Genomic DNA, 18,519 nt, shown 5'->3' on the forward strand with positions numbered 1-18,519 from the left:
CCCCTACAGGGTAGCTCAGCTGTGGAAGAGAGAACGAATGATAAGAACGTCGTAAATTTGAGTGATAGGAGGAGCAGTTTGGATACAAATGATGTAATTTTTGCTAGACTGTACGCCATTGGAGTCAATACTGATTTTGTTAACTGAGAGTAAACCCGAATTTACCTGCATGTAACTCTTAGGGGGTCATAGGTCCAAGATTAAGAGGCGTAAGCACCGAGACTTGGGTTATCAAAAAATAAGTTATCTCACCTCGATGGGCGTAGCATGGTTAGTTCTCAAGTAATAGATTACACCCAAGGATGCAGATTCAAGTTATGGCAGGCGCAATATAAAAGTTTCACCCTCTTGTCGGGGTGGCTTCTTGTAGGTACCATGCACTGTGCTTTCTACCTGATGCGCTATCGTGTACTGTGATTAACTCCTTTCATGTGCGTGAAACAGTGTGTGAAGACCTTAAAATGAGGAATTTCACCTTTGACACCAAAAAAAAAAAAAAGATTATCTCTACTGCTTAAGACCAAATGGGCCCTTAGTACCATTGGTCCTGATGTATCCCAGAAACAAAAAAGAACCACTGCTCCTCAGGCACCGCAAGACATCTTGAGGGTGATGCACCATAGTTATTGCAACTAAGGCTTTCACCAAGAAATTAGTTTATCTTAAAAAAATATTGAGCAATGTTTACAAATGTCTTAAAACATCTGTTATGGTATGATAAATGTATATTAATTTTTTAAAAATATATATTTATTGCCCTTTAATTTTAGTTCTGAAATATTTTTTTTTTATTGATGATAAATATATTATACTTTAAAATATTTTATCAACTAAATAAGATAAGAGTATTTGATTATTAAAAATAAGATATAATAAATTCACATTATCAGAAGCAATGGATCGGTGGGGTGCATCTACCGTGGATCTAGGCCACGTGTTGACTCGATGGCGTTGCCCTTCGAAATGGCAAAATTTTGAAAATTGCCTTGTTTTCACACTTCGCTGACAAGCGACAACTATTGCGAGACTGATCCATCTAACTAACGAAGAAACAAAAATAATTTCGTTTATAGATGAGCTAATGATAAAGCATTTAAAGTTTTTACGTAAAGTATTAAAGGTCGAATCAGAATCAGTATGATGACTTAGAAGATATAATTATTGTTAGAAGGCAATAATAAAATTGAAAAGCAAATACTACATGAATTGTGTCAAATATCTAGTTCAGAGTGTGTATAAATTGTGTTCGAATTCAAATTTATCAAGGTACATCAAGAAGGAAGGTCACTCGTCCTTAGGGATTAGTCAGACGAAATTCAAACACCTCACGTGAATTAAAACAAATAATTTCATGAAAAAAAAATTAATTCCATCGTTATGAATCCTCCACTCAGTCCCTACGCCGTTGGATCGTAGCACGCCGTCAGCTGTATGTGAACCCCCCGCACCGGATAAAAGCCCCCGTGAATTGAAAGATGCTTGTGTATAGATAAAACGACAGGGGTCCACCATGTGAAACGGCACCATGTTGCTTACGCCTTGGCTTGGCCTGACCTAAATCAAAACTGAAAATGCTATTTCAAATGTAAATATTTTATTCTACATATATTTTTATTGTGTAAACTTGATTATTGTCTTATAAAATAATAATTAATTAATAATAAATATTTCTTATTTTCATATAATATGTATTTATTATATTTTATTTTAACATTTAATAATTTGATTGGTCAATTAAAAGTTTAAAATACAATGTATTTATTATTGATCAATACAATTATTTAAATATTAAAAATAATATGTAATAAATTCATCTTATTTAAAAATATAGTACATTATTATAAAGGGTAATATTAATTGTTATTTTAAAAATAATAGTTTAGACACTACAAGTGCATATTATTTTTATATTAATTTTAATATTTAATTAATTAATGATAAATGTATTATTTTTTAAAATATTTTATTATACCTAATTATTAAGTTAAAAAAATAATTAACACTATATATTCTATTATAACTAATGTTGCAGTGTTAATTTAAAAAGTGGAGTGAAGGAAGGAATAAAGATTCTAAATTTTATGTGGAAGTATCATTTTGGATTCAAAATTGCCTAAGCGCGGGACCCACTGAACGGCGGGGCGGTGCGGTGCGTGGCTCTCACTCGCGTTTTTGGCCTCCATCGCACGTGCTTATCCTCCCCCATTCACTTCAAAATTCAAAGCGCCTGTACAGTACGGTCCCCTCACACTACTCTCTCTTGTACAAATCATCAATCGTCTCCATTACACCCTTCTCTCTCTCTCTCTCTCTCTCTCTAGCTTTTTGTTTTTGATTTGTTCGTTTACTTGCTGGTTTCTGTTAAATCGGGACAGCTTTGGGAGGAATCGCGACCGTGGAACTTCGAGGCTTCTCTGTGACGAATGCTTCATTTCTGATTTTGCCAGAGAGGGAGAGGGAGAAAGATCGGAGGTTGAATCGTGTTTAGAGAGATGAACGCGGTAGGGAGACAGGGACAGAGATCCGGTGCATCGGCGGTGCACCACCAGCGTCAGTACTCGGACAATTTCGTGGACGCGTCATCGTCTAACGGGCGGTGGTTTCAATCTGCCGGTCTTCAGCACCTCCAGGTTCTGATCCTTTTCGTTGTTCCTTTGAATTTGAATGGCATTCGTTTCGTGTACCCAGATCTCGTGTTATACTTGGCTGTTCCGATTGCAGGACTACACTTACTATGGCGGCGGTCAGGGTTCGAGAATGTCAAGGAATGCGCCGAGGAGCTTCAATGGCGGGATTGAGTACTTCACTGAGCCGTCGACTCCTCCAGGTAACTCGCGGCCTTTTAGCCACCGGAAGAACGGCGAGGACCCCGATTCCCCAGGTGGATTCAGTCCCGGACTTCTAGATCTGCACTCTTTTGACACGGAGCTTCTTCCCGAGGTGGGCTCTTCTCGCTATTGATGTGCATTTGTATCATGGTGTTGGGTCTTGTAAGACTAGATTGACTCCGCTTCATTATCAACAGAACTGGAAGTTTGCTCAACTTCTCAGGCCTTCAAACTTGTACTCGATCCATTGTATGCTTGCTTGTTTCTTTTGCGTGTTTTTTGCGATGGCGGACGGCAGATGCCTACATTTAAGACCATTATTTTCTTCATTTACAACTTTGAAGGCCTGCCCTACTGTGATTAATAGAGGAATGTTAATGGTTGACCAGTCAAATGAAATAATATTGCATCTGGTAGGATTGTTTCTGTGATTAATGAGATATTATGTTATATGATCTTTGATTCTGGTTGCTTATAATTCCGGAAAAGATTTTTGGTGATTTTGAGATTACTGAAACTCAGGGAAAATGCATTTGATAAACTTGTTATGGAAGCTATTTTTAGTAAAGCTGTCTCAGAACAAATTAACTTTGAGAATCCTTATGAAAGTTGTTTTCAAAATTCTTCTAATGCGCCTTTTGTTTTAGAGTTTTTTATAATTAAGATATATTACCATTGTCAAAAGTTTGTGAACCCAGTTGTCAACTTTGTTCTTATCTTTTGCAATGCACATTTGGTACTTTTTTTTATTTTTATTTTTGATAAGATATATCAATAAGATCAAGAAAGGCGATGAACCTTGTACCAGAACAGACGTTCTTGTCCTTTTCTTTTTCTTTTCTTTTGATAAGATATATCAATAAGATCACGTGCCAATGTTGAGCTTTCAATTTTTTTTTTTTATTATTTCTACCTAGACCACAAAAACTATAACCACATTGATTTTCTGATTTGCTGCATGGATTTTGTTGGTGCTAGCTATGCACAGAGACATGATATTGGTTCTCTTTATGTTTCATAACTCATCCACACTTGCTTTTTTATACAAGTTGCGAATCTAGAAACTTCATCTGGGTCTTTATTCCATAACTTAGCAGTTATGGTTGTTTTGAAGCATGTTTGATCTTCTGATGCTTGTGAATCCAATGGGCAGAGACCTGTTCCTGGACTATACAATGCCCCTTCTTTATATCGTTCCATTCCAGCTCGAAGCTTGGATGACACTGAGCAATACCTTGCAAGTAGCAAGCAAACTTTTGGAGTTCGTGGTGTGCCTGATAACAACCTTGTGAAAAGTTTTGCTGCAGATAAAGAGAAGGCTAGTAATGTTGCGAAAATTAAAGTTGTGGTAGGATTCTTTAATCTTCTTTGTTATTTACCATTTTATTCTCTCTATTTTGTCTCCCCCCCACCCACACACACACACACACACACACAAGATGAGGCCTGACTTGACTGATAGCTGAGAAATGCTAATGGTGACTGTCAGCAAGGTTGACACCTAGAAAGTAGCAAAATCAACTGCCTGTTTGGGTGATTGGTGCATTTTATCTTCTCTGACATGTCTAATGATGGCTACATTGCAGGTGCGCAAAAGGCCATTGAATAAAAAGGAGCTGGCAAAGAATGAGGAAGATATCATAACTATAGAGCCACGCTCTAGTTCTCTAACAGTTCATGAGACTAAACTTAAGGTTAGTATGGGTGCTTGGTTTATGGTAATGCTTCCTAGCATTTTGAACCACTCTGTAATTAAATTGGTACATCAAAGGTTTGTAAGTGGTTTTATATTCTTTCTCTCTCCAATTTCATGTATTGGGCTGTGATAAATTCTTTATGCTTCTTCATGGCAACATATGTGAAAATTGATTTTGTTGCTTCTTGAATGTGCACAATCACAGACAGATATGTTACTGTTGTGATTCGGTATATGGAAATTCAGTGTTGATTGAGATATTAGATCTAGATCCTTCCCACTGGCTCATTCTCTATCCTTTTTTTTACTTTTTATCCTTGTCCAATTCAGAGTTCCATCTCACTTAACTACTTGTACTTCTCAACAATTTCAATTGGTGTGCTATTTATATCATGATAGATATTTGTTGTCATGGTTACATGCTATTAAATTTAACTAGTGAAATGTTGTATTTAAGACCTGAGGTGGTAGCTTAGTGGTTGGGGTAGGCTGGACACATCACCCTCTGAGTTCAAGATTGTGGGTTTGAGTTGTATTGCACCTCGTTGTTACTTAGAGCATGGGTTTAAGTTGAAGGGGTTGGTAATGCTATTGAGCATGTCCCTAATGGGTATTAAGGTTGGCCAAGGTGTGTGGTTTTGGGACACTGTAAAATGAGCCCTGATAAAGTGACCTTAAATCCTTCCATAGTTTTTTTCCTAGAAAGAAAAAAGAAATAATTGTTCTATACAACTTATTTTGACCAATGCCTTTTTGGATGGTATTAAATTGTTGACCCCCATTCTATGTAAAAACATAAAATATTAGAGATGGAGGTAATTTTATTTTATGCATTATTCTTTTTACTCTAAACATGCTTTGTGTTTGTGCTTGGATTTTACTGTATAACATGTGTGGTCATTTGAATATTAGTTTAGTTGTGAGGTCTGAACTTGACTTTTTCCTGTCTGCTCATACTATGTTAAATTATTTACCACTAATTCATCTAAAAGTTTAGGTGGTGGGTAAATATATATATATATATATTGTATTTTCATATTTTGTGTTACCGATGGGTTCGGAGAAGCTAATTTATTTCATTGTATTCAACCCAAGCTATAATGGTAAGATATGGTTATATATTTTGTTATGTTTGGATTTGCCCTTTAAGGCTTTCACCTATTTGACTGTGTAATTGCATTATGTGAAGATGTTAGCTTTAACAAGGGCACCGCGCTGCAATTATTTGTTAGCTTCATTTATGGGAGTTAGGTGGGAGAATTATTGCTTAAATATTTCTTTTCCTTGTGTGAGTAGGAACAGTCTCAACAAAGTTGGATGGAATAACAATTTACCCTGGTTGTTTCAGTTCTAAAAAAAATATTTGCATTTTTGCCTTTTCATATTGAAACTATATTAAGTGTTTATAATCAAACTTTTTGAAGGGTTATTTTGTTATTGATAATTTAAATTTAAAATTTGCAGGTTGACCTAACAGAGTATGTGGAAAAGCATGAATTTGTTTTTGATGCAGTGCTGAATGAGGAGGTTTCTAATGATGAGGTGAGTATCTGACACATGAAAAGACAGAAATGAAAGCTGAAAGAAGAATATACTTATGGATCAGAAGGATGCAAATAATATTTTGGAACCCTAGTTAATCTTGATTTATCATTGTTTCTGCAGGTATACCGTGAAACTGTGGAGCCCATAGTCCCAATAATATTTCAGCGTACAAAAGCAACTTGCTTTGCCTATGGGCAAACAGGTATCTTTTGTAACATTTCTGGCTTAGAACAATCAGTACTGCTTATACATGGGTTATGTAGAAGGTCCATTTCTAAATCAGAGCTGGTGCTTATACTTTTTGAAATGTGAAAATAAAGATTCATGCCAAAAGAAGATTCATTTAGAAAAGTCATTACTGAGGTTTGATTTGCATTGAAACAAATTTAAAGCGTGGAAGATAACCTTGCACTTTTGACTTCAGATATGGGGAGTGTAACTGAGGTGTATGTGTACTGCCACAGAAATTTGTTCCGAAGTATACCATAATGCGAAAAGAAATGGGCAATAGGCTGTTTCGCCGTAGAAATAGGTTATGGTGCAAGGGTATTGGCATTCAGCACAAAGAGTCAACTTTCATATTGAGTGTGCTTAGCAAGCGCTTGCAATTGATCTTAAATCGACTGATGTAATGACTGTGCTGCTAGGAGAATTTTTGGGAAAGATGGAAGTCTATTATGTGTCAGGTATTGTATCGACTGTATGTAGAGGTGAAGACAGTTGACCAAAGAGTCACTAAAGAGTCAATTGACCATTAGGCTGAGGAACTGGATAGGAAATGAGGCCTGACTATGAGGACAACCAACTCCAATTTTGACTGTCCAAATGGGCATAAATTGTTCCAAGTATTTGACAGATTTCAGTCTTAACTTGGAGCAAATTTTGAGGTTTATATTGGAGGTTCTACTCAATGAATTTTCATGTCAATTTTTTTCAAGTTGACCTTGTATTTTTATCAATCTGAAGATAAAAGTCCAAGATGAAACAAAATATGCGTTTAGTTAAATGATATGCCTTATATGCCTGGGTATCATAGGCTGGGTACTGTTTCAGAGAAGGATAGGGATGGTGAAGTTTAAGTACTTCACCAACATTTTGAATCTGTTCCCCCAGATGTGAATTGCTTTGAGTCCAAATGCTATGCTTAGGCCTTTCTGTTGCATGTCATTGGATCTTTTATATTGCCTTATAAATCAGGTCATGCATTTTTGTATGTTGATAATCTTTAGAAACATATAGATAAAGTAAATATAAATGCCTGAGTGCTGCATTTTTAGGGTTTTAAGTTTTGGTCTATCTTTTTCTGTAAGACTAGCAAGAGTGAGATATAAATTCTCATTCTTGGTGAATGATTTGGTTTTTACGTGCATTTCTAGTCTGTGGAAGTATAATTCACTGTTGTTTGACCTCATCTCTGATATAAAGGCTTACACTTAGAAAATAAAATGTGGAAATTTGACTTTTCCTGTTTAAGTGACCTTTTTTATATTGCATATTGTGGGGCTTCTACAATCAGATATCAATAATTTATTTTCCAAATTATTGCTTTGATAAGCTTCATTGCCTGTTTTTTGTACTTGTTTAGGAAGTGGAAAAACTTACACTATGAAACCGTTGCCTCTTAAGGCATCACGTGATATCTTGAGACTCATGCACCATACCTACCGCAACCAAGGCTTTCATTTGTTTGTCAGCTTCTTTGAGATATATGGAGGAAAACTTTTTGATCTCCTCAATGAACGGAAGTAAGTTATGCTTTCATATCCTCCTGTGCATTTTTCTTTTTTAATTTGCAGTTTTTAGATTTCTTAATTCTCTACCTGTGCAGAAAACTTTGCATGAGAGAGGATGGCAAACAACAAGTTTGCATTGTGGGTTTGCAAGAGTACAAGGTCTCAGATGTGGATACCATCAAGGATCTCATTGAGAAAGGAAGTGCTACAAGAAGTACAGGCACCACAGGTGCAAATGAGGAATCTTCAAGATCACATGCTATTCTTCAACTTGTTATTAAGAAATCAGTTGATGGCAATGAATCTAAGCCTCCCAGAGTTGTTGGAAAGCTGTCCTTCATAGATCTTGCTGGAAGTGAACGTGGTGCAGACACTACTGACAATGACAAACAGACAAGGTTTGTATAATTGATTTTTTATTTCCTCTTACCTTGTAAACAACCCCCCCCCCCCCCCCCCCCAAAAAAAAAAAAAAACCAAAAAAGGAAAGAAGCGAAAAGGAAAATTGATGGGTTTCAATCATGAAAGTTCTTTCATTTGGCTTGCTCACTCTTGAAGGTGAAAAAAGAAATGAAAAGAAAGAATAGTCATGGATTCATATATATATATATATATAAAATATTATATTTAATTTAAATTAAAAATTATCTAAAATTATGTGGCTTAGGGACCCCACATGCATCCAGGACTGGACTCATCCTTGGCATGGGATTCTGTTTTCATATATACCTGCCCGTGGGAAAAATTTTATGTTTAAGCCTGCATTTGACAGATCAATTGCTCATCCATTGCTGCTTGTTAGTACTCTCCCATATGGTCGGTATAAAAAAATACCCACGTGGAGGGTATAAGGTATTTAAAATACCCATTGGGTATTAGTAGGGTGGCGGGGATTTGGTCCCCTACCCTGATATAATTATATAAATTATTTTATCTAATTATATATTAAAAAATATCCAAATCAGACATATTTTCACAAACTGACATATTCTCACAAACTTGAAACCTAACCTAGTTATGATCTCTCTTACCTCTAATGTATTGCAACAATTTTAAATATTGCAGTTGTTTCTTTTTAGTTTTTTGCTTTGCACTAATGCCAAATTTTTTTGTTATCAAATTAGTGTGAAGTTATTTAAATTATGAATATAAATTTGTTAGAACAATATATATCGGGGATGGGGAGGAGGGGGGGTGTTAGAAAAATATCTGAGTATAGGTACGGGTAAAGGGGGACCCTACCCATACCCTCCCCATTGCCATCCCTAAGCAATGCTGCAGGGGTATAATCTGAAAGTGATTAGTGTATTGGGTTGTAGCATATTTTTAAATCCCACATGGGTTTGAAATGTAGTGCCATATATGTACGAGGAAGTGTACAAGATATTAGGTCAACCACATCTAATAACAATCGCTTTTGGGATGTGTGTCAAAATGATATTAGAATGGGACCTAAGTTCGTCATTTATGTACTATGATTGTGGTTCAATTGGAGAAAAGACTCTAGGTAGACTCCAGCAAAGTTGGGATTGCCCGTCCTTGGAGAAGTGGGGAGCTACTGTAACAAGTGCACCGTGTGATAGGGTGCGGAAAAATGGCATGTTCTGTATCAATTGGAGAGAGTCACATGGGTAAACAAGGTATTGGGTTGGCCACAGCTAACAATTAATGGTTTGGGGATGTGACCCTAAGGCTACATGTCCTATCTGTTAAAAAGAGACAAATTAGACAAGTGTGGGCCAATTATTTTCTTTATTCTCTATCCTCTCTCTCCCCCCCCCCCCCCGGGCCCCCCCTTCTTTTTTTTTTTTTTTTTTTTGTTCTCTAAGATGTTTTAGAATACTGAATGCAGAATGGAAGGTGCTGAGATTAATAAAAGCTTGCTCGCATTGAAGGAATGCATAAGAGCTCTTGACAATGATCAGGGTCATATTCCTTTTAGAGGCAGTAAATTAACTGAAGTCCTGAGAGATTCATTTGTTGGAGACTCTAGAACTGTTATGATCTCGTGCATTTCCCCAAATGCAGGATCATGTGAACATACTCTCAACACATTGAGATATGCTGACAGGTATGAACAATATTTGGATGACACAAGTTTCTGGTAATCATTTTCATTGTTCTTCTCCCCGTGTATTGGTATGACCTCGACTCTGTCTGAAAACACTGCTTTTCAGGGTGAAGAGCCTTTCAAAAGGGAATAATGCCAAGAAGGATACCTTGTCATCCACCTTAAACTTGAAGGAATCAACAATGTTGCCCTTATCATCAGTCTTACCACCTGGGTCAAACTTTGAAGATGATATAGGTGATTCATGGCCTGAACATGACAGAGAGGAATTTGATGTTTTTGAAGAGTTCCAAGAGCCGGAGAAGCCATTGTGGAAGAAGAATGGGAAAGTTGAAGCATACAATTACTCAATTGCGGAGGATAAAGTGAGGAAAGCCAATGGGCAAACTAAATTGAAGGACCCTCCGAGGTTAGACAGAAAAACCTCACATGTTGATGATGATTTGAATGTGCTCTTAAAGGTATAGCATTAGATGTTTATCAACTAGGTTTCCGTCTTTTGTTTCTTTTAGCTTGTTTTCTGAGATATATATATATATCTATGCATATATTTATTTATCAACAAACGTTCAATATGCAATTCCTGTGGCTTGTGTTATGTGTTTCAGGAAGAGGAAGATCTTGTGAATGCTCATAGGAAACAAGTGGAGGAGACCATGGATATAGTTAGAGAGGTTTGAGATAATTATGGTTGACTTGTCACTTACCTTTTCCCTCTAAAACTACTTTTTTCATCTCTGCGATGCACACAGAATAACTGGTGTTTTGTGATTTGTTTGTTCCCTCTCGAACAAAACATAATTCACATAAATTTGTATTCGACACCAAATGAACAAATTACAGGATTCAATTAGGCCAAGAAATGTAGGATACATAGTGGCCTTTATATTGAATATTTTGTATCTTTCAAGAGATGCAAGTTCGTTCACATCTACATATTCAGATGATGCACACTTTTAATACTTGCAGGAGATGAACCTGCTGGTTGAGGCAGATAAACCAGGAAATCAGTTGGACGATTACATCTCTAGATTGAATGCGATCCTGTCGCAGAAGGCTGCTGGCATTGTACAACTACAAAGCCGATTAGCTCATTTTCAGAGACGCCTTAAGGAGCACAATGTTCTGGTGTCATCTTCCGGCTACTAGCTTTTGTATTTGGAAGAATGGAAGTCCATCTGGGTGATTGGCTTGCTTTGTTACGGCTATTGTTGGTTGACTGTCAGGTAGCATATTTTGCTGCCAGGCTCTGAAGCCTTCTGCAATTTCCCAGATGGTTTCTGTCATAAGCAAATTCTTTCTATATACAGCCAAAATCCAGGGGTTACATTTTTCTATATACAGCCAAATTATGATTCACATTGATGAATTTTCATTTATTCTCTGTTCTTGTTGTCCAATTTACACCAAGACTATTGTAATTCCCCATGCATGCTAATATGCATGATCTTGTAAAGCTTTGCACCTTAATCAGGGTGAACTGGGTATATACTTTCATTCTAGTTGAATCATTGCCCGCAGCCACCAACTAACTATTTCTGTCCCGATGTGTGCGGTAATTTTGCTTCAACAATTCTTAAGAATAAGAATGCTTCACTCAAAGCATATTCCAACAACTGTTTGATATTTCTTTCTTTTTCATGCGAGTACTGTGTTTATTTTTATTTTTTATACTGTTCATTGTTATGTGTTGGAGCTCTATTCTATTCATCTTAGTGTTGATGAGTTAGGTTTGTTTTAGATTTTATATAAAATTTAACGCAACTAATCATGTTGGGCTTTGAAATTCTAGATTTAGAATTGATTCATCCGCAAATTAAGTATAACTGAGTATATGAGGTTAGATTTTAGTTTTAAAATTTATATAATTGTATTAAAATTTTATAATCCAAATACTAGAAATGATAAATAAATATTAATTTGGGTTGGGGCTTTAATATTATTTATATAAGTTGGGTTATTGGGTTTTTTTTTTTAGCCCTAATTTGGTATCAATTAAGTTCAAAAAATATTTGAATTAAATTAGGTTAAAGAAAAATTGAAGTAAACTGATTCAGTATATTAATCAATTATGGAGTCTATCAAATCAAATGCATGGGAGGCATTAACATAAAATTTCTATGTAAAATAAAATAAAAAAAGAAAAGAAGAATTGAGGATGACTTCTAAAAAGACTAAAAACTTCAAGGAATTTGACTGCATATATAATATATATATATATAATTGATTAGGTCATTTTATATAATAGTTTTAGTAATTAATTCTTTTTAGATAAAAATAATTTAAATAATATATTTTTCATATTATAAATCATCCCATTGCAGGTGCGTAATAATATCATCGTTGACATCTCAGTCGGGGGAGGCTGGAGTGGAGTGGTTTTCAGTTAGGAGGGTAATTTCGTCATTCACGCAAGTTCGCGCCCAATATTTGCTCTTGAATTCATTTTGCAGTTAGTTCTTACATCAAGAACGGGAGCGAGAGGGAGAAAGCGCTGGAACTCCAACTGTTTGAGATGGATTTCATGAGGAAGCTGAGCTTTCTGGTGTTCCTACTGTGCGTATTGATATCTTTGAAGAAAGAGAATGCAGAAACAAAGAAAGGTTTTCCGAACAGAATTTGGCCTGCCTCCGATTCAGCTTCTTCGATTTTGGAAACTCCTCCATGGATGTCTCGTCCCGGCACTCTAGAATACGATTTCTACCGGGAATCTTGCCCCCAAGCCGAACAAATCATTCGATCGACGGTTCGCCGTTTCTACAGAGCCAACCCCAATGCCGTTCCTGCTCTGTTGCGGCTGCTCTTCCATGATTGCTTCATTGAGGTGAATTTCTCCTTCTTTGCCCTTGATATTGATCTGGATTTTTTGTTTTTCGTTCGCCATTTTATTTTCAGTTTCTTGAAATTTGTTCCGAGTCTAGATTTGGAACATCCTGTTTTGGTCTTGATTTTGATCTCGGTTGTTTTCTGATCAAAATCTGGTAGGGCTGTGACGCCTCAGTTTTGCTGGATCCGGCCGATGGAGTGGACAGTGAGAAGGACTCTCCTCCCAATGAAACATTGAAAGGCTTCAATCTAATCGACGTCATCAAGTCCGAGCTTGAAGAAGTTTGTCCGGGAACAGTTTCTTGCGCGGATATTGTGGTTTTGGCTGCTAGAGAGAGTGTTGCTCTGGTAAATCCCTGCTCTTTCTCCTTCTGGTTTGTTGTTTCATTTAGTTCTGAATCTTGACTTCAAATTTCAGGCCGGGGGCCCGTTTTACCCTCTGCAAACTGGTAGGCGAGACAGCTACAGATCTTTCTTGGAAGCTGCAGCTTACCAGCTTCCTAGTCCACAAGACAATCTTCAAGAAACCATTGCAAAATTTGCTTCGAGGGGGTTCAATGAACGAGAGACAGTAGGCCTCTTAGGTATTAAAACTTTCACTTCCAAACTTTTTTTCCATGGCTTTTCATTTTGGCTTTCAATTGTCCTTTTCGCTATTGGATGTTGATCGACAATTGCTTTGAGATATCCTCTTGTGTTTTGTTGTAGTGCAGTTCTAATGTTCTTTAATTTATTTCTTCTGGATTAAAATGAAACACGTTCCTCTTAAACTGATCTAACTTAGTCTCTCAGAAAACCCAGAGAAAGTACATATACCGAATTTTTTTCAGCATGTTAAGAGAACTGATAGAGAACATCTAATTGAAGATAGGCCAGTAATTGTTACATTCCTTTTCATCTGAAGAAAACTCGTATAAAAATAGAAGGATCACTTTTATAGTGAAGTACTTTTATCTATATATGTTGTATAAGAACCCATTTATATCTGTGTGGTGATTTTTCTTGTTTCCATTCTTGTTCTAATTCAATATCTATGGTAGGAAATGTACCTTATTTTGCCTTCTGTCACCTGGATTCGCCTTATCCCTTTCTGGAGATCCGTAGTCTGTGCCAGTACACAGTAGATGGATTATTGTGTTCCTTTTGCTGTACAGGTTCTCATAGCGTTGGAACAATTCATTGTAAATTCATCCTGAACCGGCTTTACAACTTTGGCGGCACCGATGAGCCGGACCCAACAATGGATATTGAGTTCCTAAATCACTTGAGATCCACATGCAACAACAGCAACGCTTCGTTCTCTTCATCCCCATCGCCATCACCATCGCCATCTCCCTCACCTCAGGAGCCTGGAGTTGAGATGGACTACGGAGGGAAGGAATCAGATTTTGGCACACTGTACTACCGTAACCTTCTGCAGGCCAGAGGAATCCTCTATGTCGACCAGCAGCTAACAGCAGGGGAAGAAACTGAAAACTGGGTTAGAGCATATGCCTCAGACATATCCTTGTTCCGACTGGACTTTGCCCGGGCAATGATGAAGCTTTCCAATCTAAGAGTGTTGACTGCACCAACGGGTCAGGTTCGGGTGAGTTGTCGAAAAGTGGCCTGAGGCAGGTAGTAGGCTGTGCTACTTTCACCCCGGTTAGTTGTTTGCTTGTTAATATCAAACATTCACCACGGCTATGTGTCTTGAAGTAGTCTTGAATCTTTTTTTGAATTCAGAAAGTGGATTTGTTGAAATTTTGTAGTTTCAGCTGACAGCTTATATACAGGCAATCATATGTTAGTATTTGTTCATCATGGATAGAAATGGTAAAAACCATATGTTAGTATTTGTTCATTATGGATAGAAATGGTAAAAGATTCACATGATAAGGTCACTTGACCACCCATTTATCTTGCTCATTTTAACAAACGCTATCTAAACTTATGTAGCGTTTGTTAAAATAAGCAAAATAAGGGAGTATCAAGATAAGGTCAAAAGACTTTCTGGACCAAAATATGAAATGATCAAGATAAGATTAGAAAACATTTCAAGATTTTTATCAAATTATTTGTTAAATTTTTTGGAATATACTAGAAGACACAAGTATCATTTTTTTTTTATCTGTAAGGATCAAGATATGCTTATCTTGAGGAGGAATAAATAAACATATATGAAAAAATCAAGATGAGAAATTATGTGACTTCTTTTCTAAGGGTAACCAGATAAGTTTAACAAATATGTTGAAAATGGCAAATATTCGGAATGCTTCTTCTATCAGACCTTTTTCATCTCATATCTTGGTTAATAAACACTACCTAGAACAATTTCTTTCAATAAATAACATGGTGCCTGGATCTGGGATTTATGATAGATTATGAGCTTTCCAATGCTGATTTTTACTAGCAAATTCATGTAGAAAAAGCTCGGGACAAATGAAAGCATTTATGGAGAAAATCAACCATAGTCTCCTAATATCTCCCACTGAAATTGGATAGGATTTTTCTGGGTTAATCTAAAAGGAAATCTATGATACACCTAGTAACATACAGAACTTACATCACGAGAAATAGAGATGAAAAGCTTAGCAAGTGCAGAGAAGGGATTATGGAATTGAAAAGCAAAACCGCAGTCAAGTACTGATAGAGATACAATGGATAAGAAAAGAAAAGGGGTGGGGGCGGGGCATAGAGATTCATTATGTGTGTATTGTCTAGAGCTTCAAAGGGCCAAGTCTACGTGATGAATTTCTAATGCTGACAGAGGGCTGTGGGAGGAAGAACTCGGAATACATGTCCATGAAAAACTGGTTGACGATGTCAAGGTAAGCCGGGCATTTGAGGCGAGAGTAGTAGTGGAGTACCTCTTCAATGTCCAATACATGCTCCATATCATTAATGTCCATCATCTCTAACTCTTTCATTTTCTGTGCCAACAGATTACCCCCTCCATTAGCTATCTCAGAACATGGCTTTCCTTTGCCTTCATAGAAGCTTCCTGTTTTCTTCCCTTCCCTTGCCCTCTCTTCACCTTTATTAGCACTTTGCTCTTCAAACTTCCTGACCCTTCCACTGCAACCATCTTCCTGGTTCATGATCAGCTCTTTGGTGGACATTGCAGTCTTCTCACTCTTCATCACCTCGTCACTATCGCACTCCCGAGGCTCAGAGAAGCCTTCATAGAATTGATCCGAATGGTGCATGTCCTGGTTGTTGCCTTGGCTGGACAAGGGATTGGGAGGACGGGGTTTGGGAAGCTTTTGGTATTCCCTAAAGAGAAATAACTTGAGTTTTTGGATGGTTTTGTGAAAGAAGATCTTGGTCTTCTGAATGGCTTTTCTTAGCAGCATTGTAGTCCAAGTGTTGCCTGCTTTACCAAGATGGTGCCTCTGTTTTGTCTGCAAGTATGCCCACGCAAGACAACTCTTTAACTGGTATGGTTTCTTTGCTCTCATAAGATGAGATGCAGTTTCCAATATACAGCTAAGAGAGACGGAGACCTATTTCAGATTCTTCCCTTTTTCCTTAGGACAACAGGCACTGAAATTCTAGGGAGGGACCACGTCTTCTACTTCCATTTTTGTATTCACTCCATCTTATTATAGGCTGTTCCTCCTCCCCCCTCCGTGATGATGTAGGTCTGCACAGGATGTTTTATTTTAGTCCAATGACAATTCTTTTTTGCTAGGAGGAGACAAATAAATTAGCTCTTTCCTTCAACCACAGCTATACACTAAACCTCAGTCAAGGAATAAAACATCCGAGTCAAACTCACAATCTTCTACAATGATGTTTTAATCAACTAAACCCATTTCATCAGACTACCATTCTCGTTGATTATAATAACATAATAAGTGTTAATCTTGTTATGTGAAGTCAGTTATAAAAATCATAACTCATTAATCATGTTTATTTATAATTTTATCTTATAGAAGACGATTATAATTCATATCATATTTAATTTTATTAATTCAAGATTTAGCTGCAAAAATGAGAGGGGGCAATGATGGCAAGAGGATTAGGTATCCGGTGATCGCGGATGTTTCATTTTTGACAGCCTGTTGTTAGAAGTGCACTGGCTTTGAATAAGAGGAAAAGAAATAAGGCAGTGGGGTTAGTTGTTGTCTATAGTTTATTAAAGTAATCCTTGCTCTAAACCACTACTGGATTTGCTATTAGCCATGTTTGGGTGGGGCCGAATCAAGGTTTCTTGGGGAGTGTGGGTGAAGGTTTGGCATTTGCATTAATTGAGGACAAGCTGTAAGGTTGAAGATGATGGTACCAAAAATTGGTTGAGAAGCAGAGAGAGAGAGAGATGGTACCAAAAATTGGTTGAGAAGCAAAGAGACAGAAAGAGAGAGTGAGAGAGAGAGAGAGGGGGGGGGGGACAGAATTGATTGAAATCAAGAGATAAGGGGAAAATCCTTGGCCAATAGAGAAGTCGCTTTCCCACATTTACGATGTCCAAATCTTGCCACTCAACAGTGCTCTAGCCTCGTTCCTCAACTCCATCTTTTAATCAGCACACTTACAATTCTTTTTACTCAAGTTCCTTCGCTAATCAAAGAGGTAGCATTCTACCTCTAAGAGCTGGCCTCCCTCATGAGGGTTGTTATAATTATTTTTTCTGTAATCAGGATTCAAATATCTAAAAGTAAATTCACATATAATTTTTGTGTATTTATCTAATGCATCTGATTTGTAAATTACTGTGTAATGTCTAATGAGTTTAGCTAGCTAGTACATACTCAAAAAATATTAATTATAAATAAATTCTCATGGATAGAGCCAGGAAAAGCCTCTGTGAACATACTGTCCATTCCTATAATTCAATCGAAATTAGTAAAATGTAATAATTGTAACTATTAAATTATTGTGTTAAATTTATTTAATTATAAATATTGAAGTTAATCATCCAGTAACCTAAATAATAACAAACATTTAAATACAATTGATGGATGATGCCATTCTTATGACGGACATTTTCTTTTGGAAGTAAAGTCGGTAATTTGACTTGGAAAAAAAAAAAAAAAAGCAATGTAGCATCTTATTGTACTCTGCCAAAATAAAATATTTATGATGTAGGATAAAATCGTTTCAGGTTAACTGTTCAGTTTGCGAATAAATGTCTTATATGTTATGAGTCTCTACCTCCTACTAATTGTAGTTTTTAGGGGTGTACGTCTTATATCATTTGATATCATAACTGATTCTTCGTTTCGGGTTACTCTCTTTATGAATGTGCGTTTGTCAAGATCATGTTGAAACCCTTAAATGTTTATTGGGATGTCAAGCTTTTTGAATTGGGGTGTCTAATGTAAGACAAAATCATCCCACATTGATTATTCAACTTGCAAACAAATATGTGAAAAACTGACATTGATACCAAATAATACAAGATGTACATTCTTAAAAATTACAGTCAGTAAAGGTTAAAGGCACATGGCATAATTGGAGTTAGAAACATGTTTTTTTTTTGGTAAATGGGTTAGAAACACGTTAGTGGCACCCCAGCCTATCCCAAATGGAAAATGTTTAGAATTGGGTAACAATTAAAATAGTTATATGCTATCAATTAAGTCTTTAAAAAATACTCTAAAATACAACGCATGAAGAAAAGATCATATTAGTGCATATAATACTTTTTTCTTTAAATTTTTTTATAAAAAATTATGTTCACAATTTATGCTAGTGATCTAATCATAGAAAAGAAAAAAATAATTTACTAATTAAAACTTGCCTTCGAAGAGCTATATAGAAGACGTTTAATTATAACGGAGTTACATTTGACCAAACCATTGGTCTGGATCCCAGAACAGTGCTGACCCCTGGAGT

General features: G+C 36.5%; 3 protein-coding genes across 3 annotated transcripts; 2 read left to right on the forward strand and 1 right to left on the reverse strand.

Moving 5' to 3' along the window:
- The first annotated feature begins 2,252 nt into the window (after positions 1-2,252).
- On the forward strand, positions 2,253-11,381 carry LOC127795291 (kinesin-like protein KIN-13B). The gene is made up of 12 exons (XM_052326880.1): positions 2,253-2,630; positions 2,722-2,940; positions 3,982-4,176; positions 4,415-4,522; positions 5,989-6,066; positions 6,190-6,271; positions 7,655-7,814; positions 7,898-8,200; positions 9,655-9,873; positions 9,980-10,334; positions 10,482-10,547; positions 10,843-11,381. The coding sequence occupies exons 1-12, from the start codon at positions 2,493-2,495 to the stop codon at positions 11,020-11,022; spliced, it is 2,103 nt and encodes a 700-aa protein (XP_052182840.1). The 5' UTR covers positions 2,253-2,492; the 3' UTR covers positions 11,023-11,381.
- A 935-nt stretch (positions 11,382-12,316) lies between these two features.
- On the forward strand, positions 12,317-14,311 carry LOC127794826 (putative Peroxidase 48; the record flags this gene model as incomplete). The annotated part of the gene is made up of 4 exons (XM_052326081.1): positions 12,317-12,697; positions 12,859-13,047; positions 13,118-13,283; positions 13,854-14,311. Coding segments are annotated over 4 exons (1,194 nt in total), but the record flags the coding sequence as incomplete, so codon positions are not given.
- An 11-nt stretch (positions 14,312-14,322) lies between these two features.
- Positions 14,323-16,227, reverse strand: LOC127795943 (uncharacterized). The gene is made up of 2 exons (XM_052327926.1): positions 15,549-16,227; positions 14,323-14,463 (listed from the first exon to the last, which is right to left on the reverse strand). The coding sequence occupies exons 1-2, from the start codon at positions 16,137-16,139 to the stop codon at positions 14,383-14,385; spliced, it is 672 nt and encodes a 223-aa protein (XP_052183886.1). The 5' UTR covers positions 16,140-16,227; the 3' UTR covers positions 14,323-14,382.
- Positions 16,228-18,519: the final 2,292 nt, after the last annotated feature.

The sequence above is a fragment of the Diospyros lotus genome, chromosome 2, assembly GCF_014633365.1.
Source record: "Diospyros lotus cultivar Yz01 chromosome 2, ASM1463336v1, whole genome shotgun sequence".
Classification (NCBI taxonomy): domain Eukaryota; kingdom Viridiplantae; phylum Streptophyta; class Magnoliopsida; order Ericales; family Ebenaceae; genus Diospyros; species Diospyros lotus.